Source organism: Alexandromys fortis, unplaced genomic scaffold, assembly GCF_014885135.2.
Source record: "Alexandromys fortis isolate MF-2015 unplaced genomic scaffold, M_Fortis_MF-2015_v1.1 scaffold_29, whole genome shotgun sequence".
Lineage (NCBI taxonomy): Eukaryota > Metazoa > Chordata > Mammalia > Rodentia > Cricetidae > Alexandromys > Alexandromys fortis.
This window is the reverse complement of record NW_026067891.1, coordinates 11,493,896-11,509,760: the sequence shown is the minus strand read 5'-3', so window position 1 is coordinate 11,509,760 and position 15,865 is coordinate 11,493,896. Positions and strand designations below refer to the sequence as shown.

The 15,865-nt window shown below is 43.2% G+C and overlaps 1 protein-coding gene across 2 annotated transcripts in view; it reads left to right on the top strand.

Annotated features, from left to right (window-relative positions):
* Grin2a (glutamate ionotropic receptor NMDA type subunit 2A) overlaps positions 1 to 15,865 on the top strand; it is a 411,054-nt gene that overhangs the window by 366,905 nt on the left and 28,284 nt on the right. For both annotated transcript variants that reach the window (XM_050137104.1, XM_050137109.1), the window contains exon 10: positions 4,614 to 4,801. In XM_050137104.1, the coding sequence (XP_049993061.1) occupies positions 4,614 to 4,801 (188 nt within the window). The remainder of the gene's footprint in view (positions 1 to 4,613; positions 4,802 to 15,865) is intronic.

The following is a 15,865-nucleotide window of genomic DNA, read 5'->3' as shown; positions in this document are numbered from 1 at the left end:
ATGTAAGGCTTTTTTCTTTTAACGACAGTACTATTTTTGATTGGAAACAAAAAACGAGTAAAACTTTTGGAGTGTGAGCAAAGAAGAGAGCCCAGAGTCTGGCTACCCAGGCTTCTCCTTGCCTATGACAGGATGTGGGTTGGATTTTGTCCATTCCTGCGGCCCTCAGCCATATTGAGCCATTTTCTAAATATCTGAATCAGTGCAGTTCAATGAAATTACAAACTCAGTTCCCTGGCTGGCTGCATTAAGTGCAGTTCGAAAGCCATCCCTCCCCCTCCGCCTACACACAGGGGACCCCAGAGCAGGACATTTGCATTGCTGCACAGAGCTCCCACAAACAGCGCTCTTCCGGGGAGTGCCATAGTACAGAATATGGAATACCACGGTTGCACCCAAGACTGTCTTAGCTTTCCAGAAGCTTCTATGCTTGTAGACAAAATAGAAAAGAAAAGAATGATGTCATCTGTCTCCTGGGCAATTGTGATGTCTCAAGGGGACTGACGGATTCCAAGTGCTACGTGCAGATGGTGGGCCTGGGTTTGCTCCTATTTGCTGTATACAAGAGTGTGTGTGGTGTCTGTGTATGGTGCATGTGTGTGTGTGTGTGTGTGTGTGTGTGTGTGTGCTGTGTGTGTACATGCATGTACAGTAATCAGAGAAGGACATTTGTGTGTCCCTGTCCCGCTTTATTTCTCCATCTTATTTCATTGAGACAGGGTCTCCTCTGAGCCTGGAGCTAAGCTGGCAGCCAACAGTCCTCAGTGACCCTCTTTTCTCTTTCCTCCACAGTGCTGGGGTTATAGGTACATGGCTTTTTTTGTGCTACTGAGGATTTAAACTTGGGTCTTTATGTTAGTACAGAAAGTGTTCTTGCCCATTGAGCCATTTCTCTGGGACCAAGAATATTGTTTTGAACATGCAGGTGTCTGTGTCCATTTGTGTCTAGACCCCAGTGTTCTGGAAGCACTGGTGTGTGTGTACATGTGTGTGTGTGTGTGAGAGAGAGAGAGAGACAGACAGAGACAGAGAGAGAGACAGAGACAGAGAGAGACAGAGAGACAGAGAGAGAGACAGAGAGACAGAGAGACATACACCACAGGTCTACTTCCTGAAGCCCCAGTTTCTAATGTGAGCACTGCTTGTGTTAGCACTGCTGGGCTGTGGCTCCAGGATCAGAGTGGACCAGGAAGAACAGGCTCCATCTGTCACTCCCCAAGGCTGCAGCCCTGAGGACATGTTCCTTTGGCCCCTCCAGCCATCCGATGTGTACCTGCTTTTGTCAGGACCAACCATATCCTTGCCATGAATCTTCCTGCCATTTTCCTATCTCTTCATCTGGCTGTTGCTCAGCAGAACATGTGTCATAAAATATGGAACCAATTTGTACATTTCTGTGCCCGGTCCTGACAATAGCAACTGAAGCTGCTGTTGAGCAACTCTTGCATGATTGCCAGGCTTATCTTTCAATTTCCATCCCAATAGTGTATTAGAGGGGAGTGAGGGTAGGATGAGACGCCAGATGCCAGGGGTAGCGATCGATTGCCTGGCGGCTGGACTCTTCTGTATATATGTAAGTCTGTAGATGTGTGTTTATGGCTATTTCCTGAGGAATTGAGGGAGTGTTCTGAGACTTAGAAAGTCTTTATAAAACCAAGGTTCTCAGTATCTCCATGGCAACTGTGGTATGTGAAGTGTTGACATTGCAAGTACCTCAGCTTCATAAAGAGGAGAAACACAGATATGGTATCCCATATCAGACTTCCCTTTGAGAGTCACGGGAGGTGACTCTCAGCTTACAGAATCCTAGGATGTCACAGAATCTCAGCAGAACACCATGACCCCCTCACCTCACAGCTGAGATGCCCACTATCCAAAGGGAAGAAGTGGCTTTCCCAAGGCTATGCCTTCATCGAGTTCCAGCCTAGGACTCAAATATGTCTATTCACCCTGAGGCCATGCCTTCATCCAAGCCCAGCCTAGAACTCACATATGTTTTATCCATCTATCCAGTGCTCTGGTACTACACTATGAATGGCATTAAACCTTCTATTTTTCACATATATATTAAAAAATAATATATGTTTATATACATATATAGTCTTTAATTAATTATATCCCTCATTATCCTTCGTTAGTCCCTTCCCTCTCCTCTCCTGAACTCCATTCTTCCTTTCAGCAAACTCCTCCTGTTTCCATGCCTTTTCCTGTGACCCACTGCGTTTGATTAAGGGTTGCTTGCATGAACATGGGTTGGGTAAATGAACATTTACTTGACCAGTGACTACATTACTGAGGAATATAAATTTCCATTCCCCTGTGATGGAATGTTGATAGGCTAGTCTTATGCAAGAGTTGTACAAGAAGCCACCACTACAGGGAGTTTCTGTGACCTCGTGTCTTTTCTAGCTCTCCACCCATTGTCCCCACCATTCCCATGTAGCTGACGTTTCAGAAAGGCTGTGCCTGCTTCTATAGGCAGCTCTGGTTTGCCTGTACCACTGGTCACACCCAGCTTCTTGCTGCTGCTGCTGCTGCTGCTGCTGCTGATGATGATGATGATGATGATGATGACGATGATGATGATTGGATGCTCTGATCTCTTTTGAGTATGACCAGTTATTAATACCTAGTGTTTGGGATAAAAGTTTTGGAGTCTTTCTATAAGTTAGATAAGCCCCTTAGCATCGCCTCACCTGTAATCATTACGAACGCCGTCATGGAAGCAGGGAAACGGGAAAGAATGAACACGCTAAAGCTGGCGAGGAATTGTGTCCCCACTGGGAGCCCTCTGGCAGCTGCCTCTGACAGAATGCAGACCGCTACGTCTTCTGCTGCCACTTTTATTTTTCTTTGCTTGGATGTTTTATGTTTCCTCGTTAGAGAGAGAAAGACAATGAGGTGGAGACTGTGGCAGAAGCTGAAAAATCTCTGATGTTGTTTTCCTACTTGTTTTAGAATGGAAACATCCATTCCTGCACTCCAGGGTAGCAGTTTTGGCCCTTTCAGATAACGTCAAATTTTTGAAACTAAGAGTATACTCACTAATACGATTCTAGGTAATTATTGGGTTCAGCCACCTCATTCATAGGATGCCCTGATACTTGTCATTGAAAAATGGTGAGTGTGGGGGTGTCACACAGGACTTCTGAAGTGATGATGTGATGATTGTGGTCTCAGTTTTGAACTGTGTGATGATTCGATACAATATTGCAATAAAAGTGAACTTATCAGAAGAAAACACTGTTTTTATTGATGTGGAGATATGCTTGCAGGTGTGAAACGAGAAAAGAAAGCTCTCTGTGATGTAGCCTGGTACAATCAATTTGGGGGGGATGAAATAAGGGGGTAAACTACAGTGGATGGACAGCCAGGCCCTGGAAAGAATTTCCAGTGGAACAGAACTGAGCTTGTTCATGCTGTGTTACCTGATTGTTGGGGAACTCTGTGGTTTCTTGGGTTACCCCAAAGAAGTAGCCTGAACTACAGACTTAAACAACCAAAATTTGCTGCCCTAAAGTTATAAAGGTTAAGAGTTTGGTATTGGTGTGTTGGCAGGTCTGTGCTACCTCTGCTAGTGAGGTGGAAATTGCTGTTTTAGGGGTCTCATTGTTCACGGACTCCTAGCTCTCTCTCTCTCTCTCTCTCTCTCTCTCTCTCTCTCTCTCTCTGTGTGTGTGTGTGTGTGTGTGTTTGAAAGAGAAGGAGAGAGGGAGAGAGAGAGAGAGAGAGAGAGAGAGAGAGATTAGGGATCCACTCAGTATGACCTTGTCTTTAACTGGTTACAGCCACAATGGCTGTATTTCAAAACAGACTTAGAGTTAGGACTTCAACTATTTTTTTTCATGGAAAGAGGGGTAATTAATCCATAACACCCCACCACAGCAAAATTACAGTTTCACCCAAGATTACATGGTTCACAAAACTCAACTATTCATCTTGTCTTTACATAAAAAGTTTTCCTATTCCCTGCATGTGTGTGTATATGTGTACATGTACAAACCTCAGAAGACTACTCATCAATGTGCTGATAGAGGTCACCTCATAGTTAACAGATTATGGGTATAGAGTTTTATAACTTACTTGTTTAATTGCTTATATAATTTTATCATTTAAATAAATTTCTATATGACTTGAGTGTTTAAATGTTACCGTATAATGATTTTGTAACATAAACAGCAAATGTGTTCATGCTAGTCTTTAAATCCAAGGCCTCATTTCTGATTAATTCCTCCTCCCTGCCTGCATGCCATCACCTAGTCTTTCTGCCCCTTGGAGGTTTCTGGTGTTCTGAGGCAAACCTTTTAAACAGGTCACCATTTCCCCACTGCTGGGAGGTGCTAAGGACAAACACTTAGCAAACAGAAAACCTGCTTGTTTACTCACTTGGGTATATGGATTCTTCGTGTCTTAATTTAGCTGCCTCTTGTAAGTTGAAAAGGAAAGGTTCTTGCTTTTATCTCCTCATTAAAAATAGATCCTTTTATGACAAGGGACTGGAGCAACCATGAGTCAGCCCCTCCACTGTGTGAGGTGCTGGTGTTAGCTGGGAGAGCAGGGCCCTGAGATAGCACCTAGCCACCCTATGACTCCCTGGTATCTTGTCATTTCAGGAAGTTGGATGCTTTCATCTATGACGCAGCCGTCTTGAATTATAAGGCTGGCAGGGATGAAGGCTGTAAGCTGGTGACCATTGGGAGTGGGTACATCTTTGCCACCACGGGCTACGGAATTGCCCTCCAGAAGGGCTCACCCTGGAAGAGGCAGATTGACCTGGCTCTGCTGCAGTTTGTTGGTGATGGTAAGTAAGACCCTGCAGAACCTTGTACTTAACAAGGTAAGGCTCAGAATGAAGAATGTCAGCAAATCCCTTCAAATATCCAGGCCAGTCTCCTGCGCTACAGAATGCAGATTTTTGTGATCCCAAACTTAGGCTAGGTTTGGGAGCATTGCTGCACAGCATTAAAGAACCCAACTGGGGTGTGAGTCAGTTTTTCATTGCTATGACAATATACCTAGAATAAGCAACATAAAGGAGAAAAAGATTACTTTGTCTTGTGGTTTCTGAGGTTTCCATCTATGGTCCAGACGCTTGTAGGCCTGTGGTGGAATGGTGTGTTGTGAGGAAAGCTGCTGAGACTATGATGATCAAGCTGTGGCAAGCGGGGTAGGACAGCGTGCAGCCCTCAAGGGCATGTCTCCTGTGACCCAGTTCTTCCAACAGGCATCCTGTCTTAAGTTTTCCATCATCTCCCAGTACTCCATTAATGTATGGATCCATAAATGGGTTGATGAGCTATTGTTAGGATCAAACACTTCCCAGCTGCCTGTCTCAGAAAACAGTTGCATAAGGACCCAAACATTCAAGGGAAGACTTTGGGGGCTGGGGCATTTAAGATCCAAACCATAACATTCCAGCTCCATTTCTCTTGCTGGGATGAAACACCTTGACCAAAAGCAATATAAAGGAGAATGAGGCTTATTTGACTCACTATTCCACATTACAGTGCATCACTGGGGAACCAAGCAGGAGCTCAAGGAGCCGGTTACATCAAAGAGCAGAAGGAGAACTTTCCATCCTGGCTTGCTGGTTGCGTATGCTAAGCCAGTTTTCTCCACTTTGCAGAGCTCAGGGCTGTATTCATGAAATAGTACTACTCATGTTCTTGGGTGAGTCTTCTGACCTTAGTTAACAGTCAGGACAAACCCACACAGGCATGCCCACAGAACAACTTCAGCTGAAACCCTCTTCTCAGGTGATTCTAGGCGGAGTCTAGTTAGCAGAATTAACCAGCACACTCTGAGTCCTGATGTCTGTTCCCTACATGCCAAAGTAGGGAGGCATTCTTCATAGGTTTTGGATTAAAGGAAGACATCTCTGGACCTATGAACAGTGACTGCCGAGCTAGTCAGGTTCCACTAATGTGGTGGTTCTCAATCTCTTTTGGAGGAATAAAAAAAGAAAGTCTCTAGAAAAGGAAGGTCCTCATGGTTTCCAAAAGCATTCCTTCTTCTGCTGCTTAACATGCAAACTCACTGCAGTTCCTCTTCTCAAGGTTTACAGCCTAATGAGATTGGGGCAGTTTTTATCTACACTGCCCAGTGAGCTACCTGGGCCTACACTGTATTTCCTCCGGCCTGCCCTTCTCTGCTGTGTCTGCTGTCTTCATGACTTTTCTCACTGTTGTGATCAAATATCAGACAATAAGCAGCTTAGGACCCATCATGGCAGCAGAATTGGGAGACTGGGCACATTGCTCTACACACAGGAAGCAGAGAGGGACCAGGACATAGAGTGCTCTGTGACTCACTTCCTACAGCAAAGTTCCACCGTCTAAAAGATTCACAACCTCCCCAAACAGTGTTACCAGATGCGGCCCCAGGGTTGATATACATGAACATGGAGTGTACATTTCACATCTACCACAGCAACTGGTGATCTCGCCACATCTCTTAGCATGATGAGATGGCTTTGAATGGCCGGCCCTCTGCGCCATAGTTTTTGTCTGGGTGACTGATGCAAAGACAGAAAGTAGAATGCAGGCTTAGAACACAGGCTGATACTCCCTCAGTGTAAGACACAAAAGATCAGGGTGTGGGTTAGGAGCCCCACTCAAAAATGGAAGGAGGCTATAGTCAGATACATTACAGACTGTGCCATGCTCTGTATAGCCGAGAGGATAAAATACAGCAACCACAATAGTCAAACATGATATTGAAATGAGTAAAGGTTTATGTACGTGTTGGTGTGGGTTCGAATGAAGTTTATAATTCTTTGTAGCTTTCCTTCTTTCACGGCTCACAGAATTAAATCCTTAATTTTTACAGTCATCAAACATTCTAAATGTGTTTTATATTTACCTCTCAAATAAGGCCATCTGGTTCTCAGGATTCCCTATAGGGCATTTGCTTCTTCCTCGGATCACTGGTCATGTTCTATGTTGTGTAACTGTGATTTGTGGCTATGTTGGTCTGCTATTGCTGTGAGATCCCAGAGGCACACAACAAGACGCCTTTACTCTTCTGATAGGGGTGCAAATGGAGTGGACAAGTCCAGATTCAGGGTTGGATGAGTTTGATGAAGATCAAGTCAATGAGTCAAGTGTGTGACCTCTGCTACATGCATGTTGGTTATGGGCTTCAGGCAGGCTGTTACTAGTCATTTTGAAGAAGGTATTTTCCTAAATGAAACACTTTGATGTGTATGGACATGGGATGGTTCTGCTTGATGCCGTGATTGTCTTCTAATATTCTCCTATCTAAAACAAGGAAGATGGCAAACCCAAACCCAACATAATGGACATATGTTTCTTTATGGGAAGAGAAAGAACAAAGGGTATGACACTGTGATGACCCTGGAGCTTTGATGACAATTTTTCCATTCCTCTTCACAGGCTGACCTCATTCCCACAGAATCCTGAATGTAACAGGCAATTGATCAATAAAGGGTTGAGTGTATAAAGACATGTATGGATGAGTGCTAGGTATCAGGTATATTTCATTTGACAGGAAGTGCTTGAATGCGATGGGTGTCTGTCAAATGATGGAGCTTTAACCTGTCCCTGTTGGCCGTTGTCTCTCCTGTAGCATCTGCTGTGAAACTGCTGGCATCTGTAGAGAACAGGGTTTGCCAGTCAGCATGCTTGATCATACGGATATTCTTTTAGAACAACCGCTTCATTCCTGCTGCACACAGGCAGAAGCTGAGGTTCATGGGGCTTGTGACTTCCTTTGTCTGTAAGTGGTGATAGCTCTACTTCAGGGAATTTAATCTAGAAAGCACCCAGTTAAGCAAAAATCCCATCCTTTTTATTTTTCTAAGGTGTCTGACAAAGTTGATTGATTGGACCCTCGATGTTAATAGGCACCCCAGGAAGAAGTGACTCAATGCATATCTGAACTAAATCTGTGTTTGCGCTTCTTACAAATACTTCTGTAAAAATACCTCTTATCTCCAGTTACTCATTTGTGTATAGGTACAGATATATTTACATGATAAGATGGGAAAATGGAATGGGGGTACAATAAAGATCTTAGCTTAACACAGAACCTGCAGCATAATATGCTTTAAAAACAAAAGCTGTCATCTCCATCCTCTCTATTGTCATTATATTCATCACCATTCTTTTCATAATATAATCATCACAGTCAGTTCAACCAAAATATTCTTCTTTAGCATTGTCATCATCACTACCATCACTGACATCATCAACCACCATGTTGGCATCATTATCACTATCAATATCACCACCATTACTCCACCACCATCTTCACTACCAATATCAACATTATCATCATCATCATCATCATAATCATCATCACTATTACCACTGTCATAATTCTAATTACATCAGCACCAGCAGCATAATCACCAACACTTTTACCCTCATTATTATCACCACTACATTGCTACCATCAACATCATCAGCCTCCAAATAATTATCATCACCATAACTCCATCATCATTCCCATTGCCACCATCATCTACCCCCAGAATTAGTATCAGAAACACCAGCATCATGGGACCATTGGTTCCCATAATCACCATCACCATTAGCATCACTATAATCACCATGTTCATCACCTTCATTTCTACCACCACAATCATCACCGTCTTTCTCCTTGACATCTTTTCCCTCATCTAGCATCACCACCCATCCGTGTATGATGTTTATGTTCAATACAGCTCAGTCAGTGACATATTAGCAATAATACAGTTAGGTTTACATCCTGGAAACAACCTGGTGGTACTGAACAAGGAATCATCTTCCTTGCAGCATTTCAAGATGCTTACATATAGAGCAATGAGTTCTTATAATTTATGTCCTGGCTCTAGATGCTTACACACAGAGCACTGGGTTCTTATAGTTAGTTTTTGTCTTGGCTTGAGATGCTCGCAAGCATTGAGTTCTTATAGTTTATTTCCTGGCTCTAGATGCTTACATATAGAGTATTAGGTTTTAATAATTTATGGCTTTGCTCAAGATGCTCATATATAGAGCATTGTGGGGTGTTTTGTTCTTTTATTCATGGTTTGTCTGAGACAAGGGTTCTCTGTGTAACAGTCCTAGCTGACCTGTAACTAGCTCTTTCTTGTAGACCAGGCTAACCTTGAACTCACAGAGATCTACCTGCCTCTGTCTCCTGAGTACTGGGATTAAAGGCATGTACCACCACAACCTGGTGGGCATTGTGTTTTTATAGATAGTTTATGCCCTGGCTCGAGATGCTCACATGTAGAGCATGGGGTTCTTATAGATGATAGTTTATGTCCTGGCTGGAGATGTTTACATATAGAGCATGGGGTTTTTATAGATAGTTTATGTTCTGACTTGAGATGCTCACATATAGAGTATTGGATTCTTAGATAGTTTATGTCCTGGCTTGAGATGCTCACATATAGAGCATTGGGTTCTTATATAGAGAACATTGGGTTCTTAGATAGTTTGTGTCTGGCTTGAGATGCTCACATATAGAGAATTGGGTTCTTATAGTTTATGTCCTGGCTTGAGATGCTCATATATAGAGCATTGAGTTCTTATAGATAGTTTATGTCCTGGATCATTGCTTTCCCAGTCACACTGCTGGGGTTGGGAAATGTGTCTTTTCATTTTCATCTTCAGAGGCCATCTGGAAGCAGAGACATGGGAGAGAAAATGATGTTGCTCCAGGGGGCTTCTTAAGATAATCTTCCCGGAAAGCCATGTCCAATTCTGAATGTCTCTCTAGGAGTAAATACATGAATTAACACAGCTGCATAAATATTTCACTTATCTTATGCAGTTTCAGCAGGATTAATTATGCTCTAAAATTAGACCTGTAAAGAGCACAGTGCCAAGCAGTACCTAATTATTATTCATCCTTTAGAATGGAGTGTTTATCTCTTGTTAGAGAGTAGCTCCAGTGGACGATTATGAGTCTAATGAGTGTCAAAAGTATTAAAAAAATTACTAACGGGCTGTGTAAATATAACCTCTGAGTGAAGTGTTTGGTTATAGGCTGATCTCTTACGTAAATCTACCAGTCACCTCCCTAGGAAGAAAGCTACTAATCTATGTCCAGAGATGCACAGGACTCCAGTAAGTCCTTGCCTCCTTTCTCTTGTCTGTCCATGTGTCCCTTTGGGTCAGTGGGATACGCCATAGGATCTTTAGTTCCTAGGTCAAAAAGTTCCTAAGTGCCTTTTGATCCCATCACTATCAATATGAATATCTATTGAGGAATATCACTGCCGATCCAAGACAAGGTCTTTTCTTCTTTTCTTCATGGCACTCAGTGGTTGATAATGTATACATTTAGAATAGAAACATATTTACAATAATTCATCTATAAACATGTATTATAATATGTAGACTATATACACATATACACTTTTATTGAATATATTGGCTAGTGAAGAGATTCACCAAACATCTATGGAACACTAGATCTGCATGAGAATGAATGGGAAGATTGAGTCATGAAGAAACACGGAGTAGTGAGATTTTAGACAAAGAAAAGCACAGAGCAGAGTTCATAGGAGTCTTGGAGCTGTACTGACCAAGCAGCTAGTAAATTTCTGGGGCACTCAATATTCCCCTGGCACCTGAAAGATGACGTAACTGCGCACAGAAGCTCACTGAGCCTGTCACAGTAAGAATAGCCTTTCTGGCTTCAAAGTGAAGGTGAGCAAGGGACTTCTTGGTGCTTATATGGCTCATGAGTTTTGTGATTTTCATCATGATTCTGAGATTTGGAAGGACAGGGAATATTATAGAGGCCATACACAATGAAATACTCCTACAATCCCAGCCATGAGGATGTTGAGGCAAGAAAAAAGAAACCAAGGACTTTGGGTGTAGTACAGTGGGGGTGCAAGATCATGGGTTACGTTCCCAAGAAAATCAAAGAAAAAGCAGGCATCAAGGGCATGAGAGTGTATATTTTTTTAAAGATTTTATTTATTATGTATACAACATTCTGCTGCCTGCAGGCCAGAAGAAGGCGCCAGATCTCATTACAGATGGTTGTGAGCCACCATGTGGTTGCTGGGAATTGAACTCAGGTCCTCTGGAAGAACAGTCAGTGCTCTTAACCACTGAGCCATCTCTCCAGCCCCAAGAGTGTATATTATTGTAAGCAAATGGTGCTCAGAACATGGGACAGAGCTGTTATTCAAGGCCCTCGTGGATGTCTCAGCATGATGCCCAGCCCATCATATATACTCTGATAACACCATGGACCATTCTGGGGTACATCTTATCTATGCATTTGTAGTATAGGAAAGCGAGGCTCAGATTTCAAAATAATCACCCAGGAGTCTTGTTTAGAGTAAAGATTTCATTGGATTAATGCCTGAGATTCAGCATTTTTAATCATCTCCCAAGCAGTGAGGCTATGGCCAACCTTGTGTAGATTATTATAGATGCAAAAACTCAACCAAGTTTGTTTGCACCATTATGAACTTATTTCACTTGAAACAATGATTCTTGACCTGTGTGTCACAAGTCACAAAGAACATCAGAAAACAGGTATTTGTATTAAGATTCACAGCAGCAGCAAAGTTCCAGTTGTGAAGTAGCAATGAAATAACTTTATGGTTGGGGTCAGCACAACACAAGGAACTATATTAAAATTTTGCACCATTAGAAAAGTTGAGAACCACTTCTGTAAAACATCTTGACCAGGCTAGAGAGATGTCTCAATGAAATGCTGCTCAAGCAGGGGACCAGAGTTCAGTTCCCAGCAGCCACGTTCTGCAGCTCACAACCGCCTATAACTCCAGGACAGATTAGTCTGATTGCCTTCTTCTGGCTGCTGCGGCCACACGTAAGCACATATTCACATGGAGGCATACATATATACACATACATATAAATAGAAATAAAACATCCTTCCTATAGCAGCCAGGTCACCTCAGCTAACAGTATTTTATTTCTTCTGGAAACGTTTAATGTTTATTTATACTTGTTTGCATTTTACTCTATTTTTAGACTTGTGGATTTCCACCTAAACTCAGAAATGTGTTACTCATCTCTAGTACACATTAAGCCCACCAAATAAATAAAAATACAAACAATCACATTAATATATCATCATAGGTTTTATACATTATTTCTATGGTATAACCTATCGTATTATGCCATAGTGAGGTACATAAAATAAAATTTTATGGGAAATACTTGGAAGACACGATGCATTTCTGTTGTTTATATATTTGTATAAATAAGGTCTAGGGAATGAATTAGTCAATTAAAGTCTATGGTGAGCAGGCATAAGGGTTTGAATTAAATCCCTAGTGTCCATGTAAAAAGCCAATCATGGGGGCATGAGCTTGTGAGTCCAGTGCTGCGGGGTTGAGATGCAGACCCTGCGACTCAATCATAAGCCACCTAGCCTAATTGGAGATCTTCAGGTCCCAGTTACAAAATACAGTGTGGATGGCATCCGAAGAACACTAAGGTTGAACTCTTACCTTCGTACTCATACCCACAAACATGCGTGCATGCATGAACCCACACAGGTGTCAACATGCAAATACACGCACACGCAAACAATAACTTATGAAATTTGTGACCAAATTAATGAAATTTTCTGGAACTCTCCCAGGCTTAATGAATGATCCTGGTCATTTAAGCATATATGATAGTTGTCATATGAAATATATGTATATATATGTATATATATTCAATTAGATGGGTGCACTAAACACCCCACACTTTTATTTGGCAGCCTTGGGAAATTGTTTTAAAATTGTACACGAATTGAGTGGACCACAGCTATGCTCTGTATTAGTGATTTAAATGAGTAATTGCTGTAAGGTTCTACCGAAATTCTGTCCTAGAGTTTTGGGTAAGCCATCATATTGGTGCTCAGAAATCCCGAAATAAGTACGGACACAGTAAAGGGGACAGGTTGAATGGAAGGGTCTCAGCCTTCCCACTGCTGCCACCCTTTAAATATAGCGCCTCATGCTGTGCTGACCCCAACTATAAAATTAGTTATTGCTTCATAACTGTAATTTTGCTGTTATGAATCATAATGTAAATATCTGATAAGCAGTATATCTGATAGGTGACCCCCATAGGGCCATGGCCCACAGATTGAGAACCATTGCTTCAAGTGGTTCACTGTTGACACCCTCATTCCGTGTTTGTCAGCTAGTCCTCCTTTGAAGGACATGGTGGGGTGCTTTTGACAGTTAGGGACTCCCTGCTGCCAGCTGGAGTGCAGAATGTTCCTGTAACTGGAGATGTTCTTTTTGTAGCTAATTAGGACTTTCATAAATTGCTCTGGGCCACTGGATGAACTGCTAATATCTTCGACACTGCCTTGATCCAACTTCGAAGCTTAATTTCCTTGGGTGGAGCTGGACACCCTGCGGTGTGACTGGTAATGACCACACATGCCTCCACTCTGAGGAAGAACACAGAGGTCTTTTCAGGCTGTTGCCTTGGCTGGCTCAGAAAGATGTGGACACGTGGGCAAAGGCAGCAGCTCCTGTGTATCCTCCATCCCTACCTATTGCTCCCGACGCATCTGAAATGCTGCCATTTAGATTTTTAGGCAAGCATAGACTCTTTGATGCTGCCTCCTTGGAAAATGGAGTTCCTTTTCCTCTCCTCTGACCCTGCTTATAGATTTGAATGCAGTCCCATCCTTCAGCCTTCTGCTCCCCAGAAAGACTCCCTTAAAGGCAGGTACCTCTCCTTTCAACTTGCTGAGCGCTGAGCTCACAGCACCCCGTGGGACTCAGCAGTGCAAGCAAAGCAGAAGAGAAATGGTGAAGGCTCTGCAATTTCCAAGCCCTGGAACCTGAGTGCTGGTTTCCTCATCCTTAAATTCGAGTCCTTTAAAGGTTAAAAGTTAAACAAGTATAAACTAATTCAACGAGTCGACACTGATGTTTAAAAGGACAACGTTGAGTTCCTTTACTCAGGACAAATAAGAACAGTTTACCAAATCCATGAACACAGCCAAAGCAGCATAGAGGGGCAGTTTGCAGCCATGAATGCCTGCTTTTCAGAAGTAGTGGCTAGAGAGGTGGCACAGTGGCAGGAATGCTTGTTGTGCAAGCTCAAGGACCTGGCTATAATCCCCACCCCCACATACACCCACCCCCACACAGATGGCTGGGTGAAGCCATACTTACAGTAACCCGAGTACTGGGGGAGAGGATAGACATAGCAGGATCAGTGGCTCTTGTGGCACGTATGTGTGCATTCACACACACACACACACACACACACACGGTAATCTCAGAAAGACTAGCTCATTGCCTGGCACATACTATATGTGTTCCTCTTTGGGACCTCTTCATGTTCTCGGGCCCCATGAGAGACCTGGTTCTGAACCCCTTGAGGGTGGACAACATTTATGTTCATGTGTGTTGTGCTTCCCTTTTTTCCCCTGAGCTCACAGATGGCCTCTGCTCAGCAGGTGCTCGCTCACTAGATCCATTCAGTGAGATGGTAGAAGATATGTTTGCAGGGCTTGTTTGAACTACCAGAAATCTCCTCTAATCAATAAGTGTTTGCTTTTTCAAGGAAGGAAACTAGATGCTCATATTATTCATAGTTCCTATGACCGATCCCTGACAACAAGCAGCTTCGGGGAAGACAGATGTGTTTGGGCTTGAGAGGAGACAGACCACTGTGGCAGGGAAAGCCTGATAGCAGTGAGAAGGTGTGGCAGCTTCCTCTCCTCTGAGTGTCCCTGGAAGCAGAGCAAATTGAAGGCTGAAGCAGAACTTGGCCAAAATCCTCCAAGCCATGCGATCAATGTCGAACAAATTAATTTGTCTGGGTCCCAGTTTCTTCATCTTTAAATCAGAATTGCTTAAAGACTAAATGTTCAAGCAAGTGCAAACTGCCTGCTTCTGGCACCTAGGCCCCGCCCCTTAGAGGACCTGCAGCCACCCACAGTGGGACCACCAGTCAGGAACCAAGTTTTAAGCACCTGAGTTTATGAACATCTTATGTTCAAATCACAAGTGCTTGTAAGGAAAGAGATGTGGGAGGTAGTCAGTGAGCAACAGCCAATGTCCCCGTCCTCTGGAACCCCTGCATTGACTGTGAGGCAGGAGCATTCCCCCACTGTGTTATCTGTGCACAATAGTGTCAAATATCCCTGGTTTATTTCATCTTCCCAACAGAGTTATCTTGGTAATTGTGCATTCCCTGGCTTTTATGCCTGAAGAGGCGTATCAGTTGTTGACATTAGTCTCATACCTGGGGCTCTATAGCCATGAAAGACAAGGCATGGCCTTACCTACGGTTGTATGGGAGGGCAAAGTTTAGACTAAAACCATGGTTTCTTGCCTCCTAGCCCAAACATGTGTCAAACAAAACAAAGGGGAAAGAAGCCATGTGGTGACCCCTTTGCCTTGTTACTTTGGAGGAAGACTTGGTGTCTGTGACAAGAGCGAGGGGTAAGGGGCACAATTGACATCAAAGTTTGGAGCAGCCAGCATCCCAGTTAGGATCAAGAAACTACCAGTATAAAGAACCATGCTGTTTCCAGCTCGTTGCCTCCCACAGCATAGTGTGAACAGATAGGAGGGCGAGTGAACAGAAAGCTCAGCTGGCTCTTCTCAGGCAAGGCGTCACCAATGGGGTGACAGGCAGGCCCATATCAAGTCCTCAAGCATACACATGTGCTTACCTTCTCTAGCTCCTCCCCCTTCCTTTTTTATTTTCATAAATCAGTTCTATTCATCTCACTTTACAGGTTCCATGCAAATCTCCCACACCCTCCAACAACACTTCACCTCAGTCTCTGTCCCAAGGAAGGGTCCATGAGATCAAGCTGCTGTCGCCCACCCTTGATCTCTGTTCTGATGCATGGTTTTGATCACAGCTATGGCATCATCAGAACAAGAGCTGGG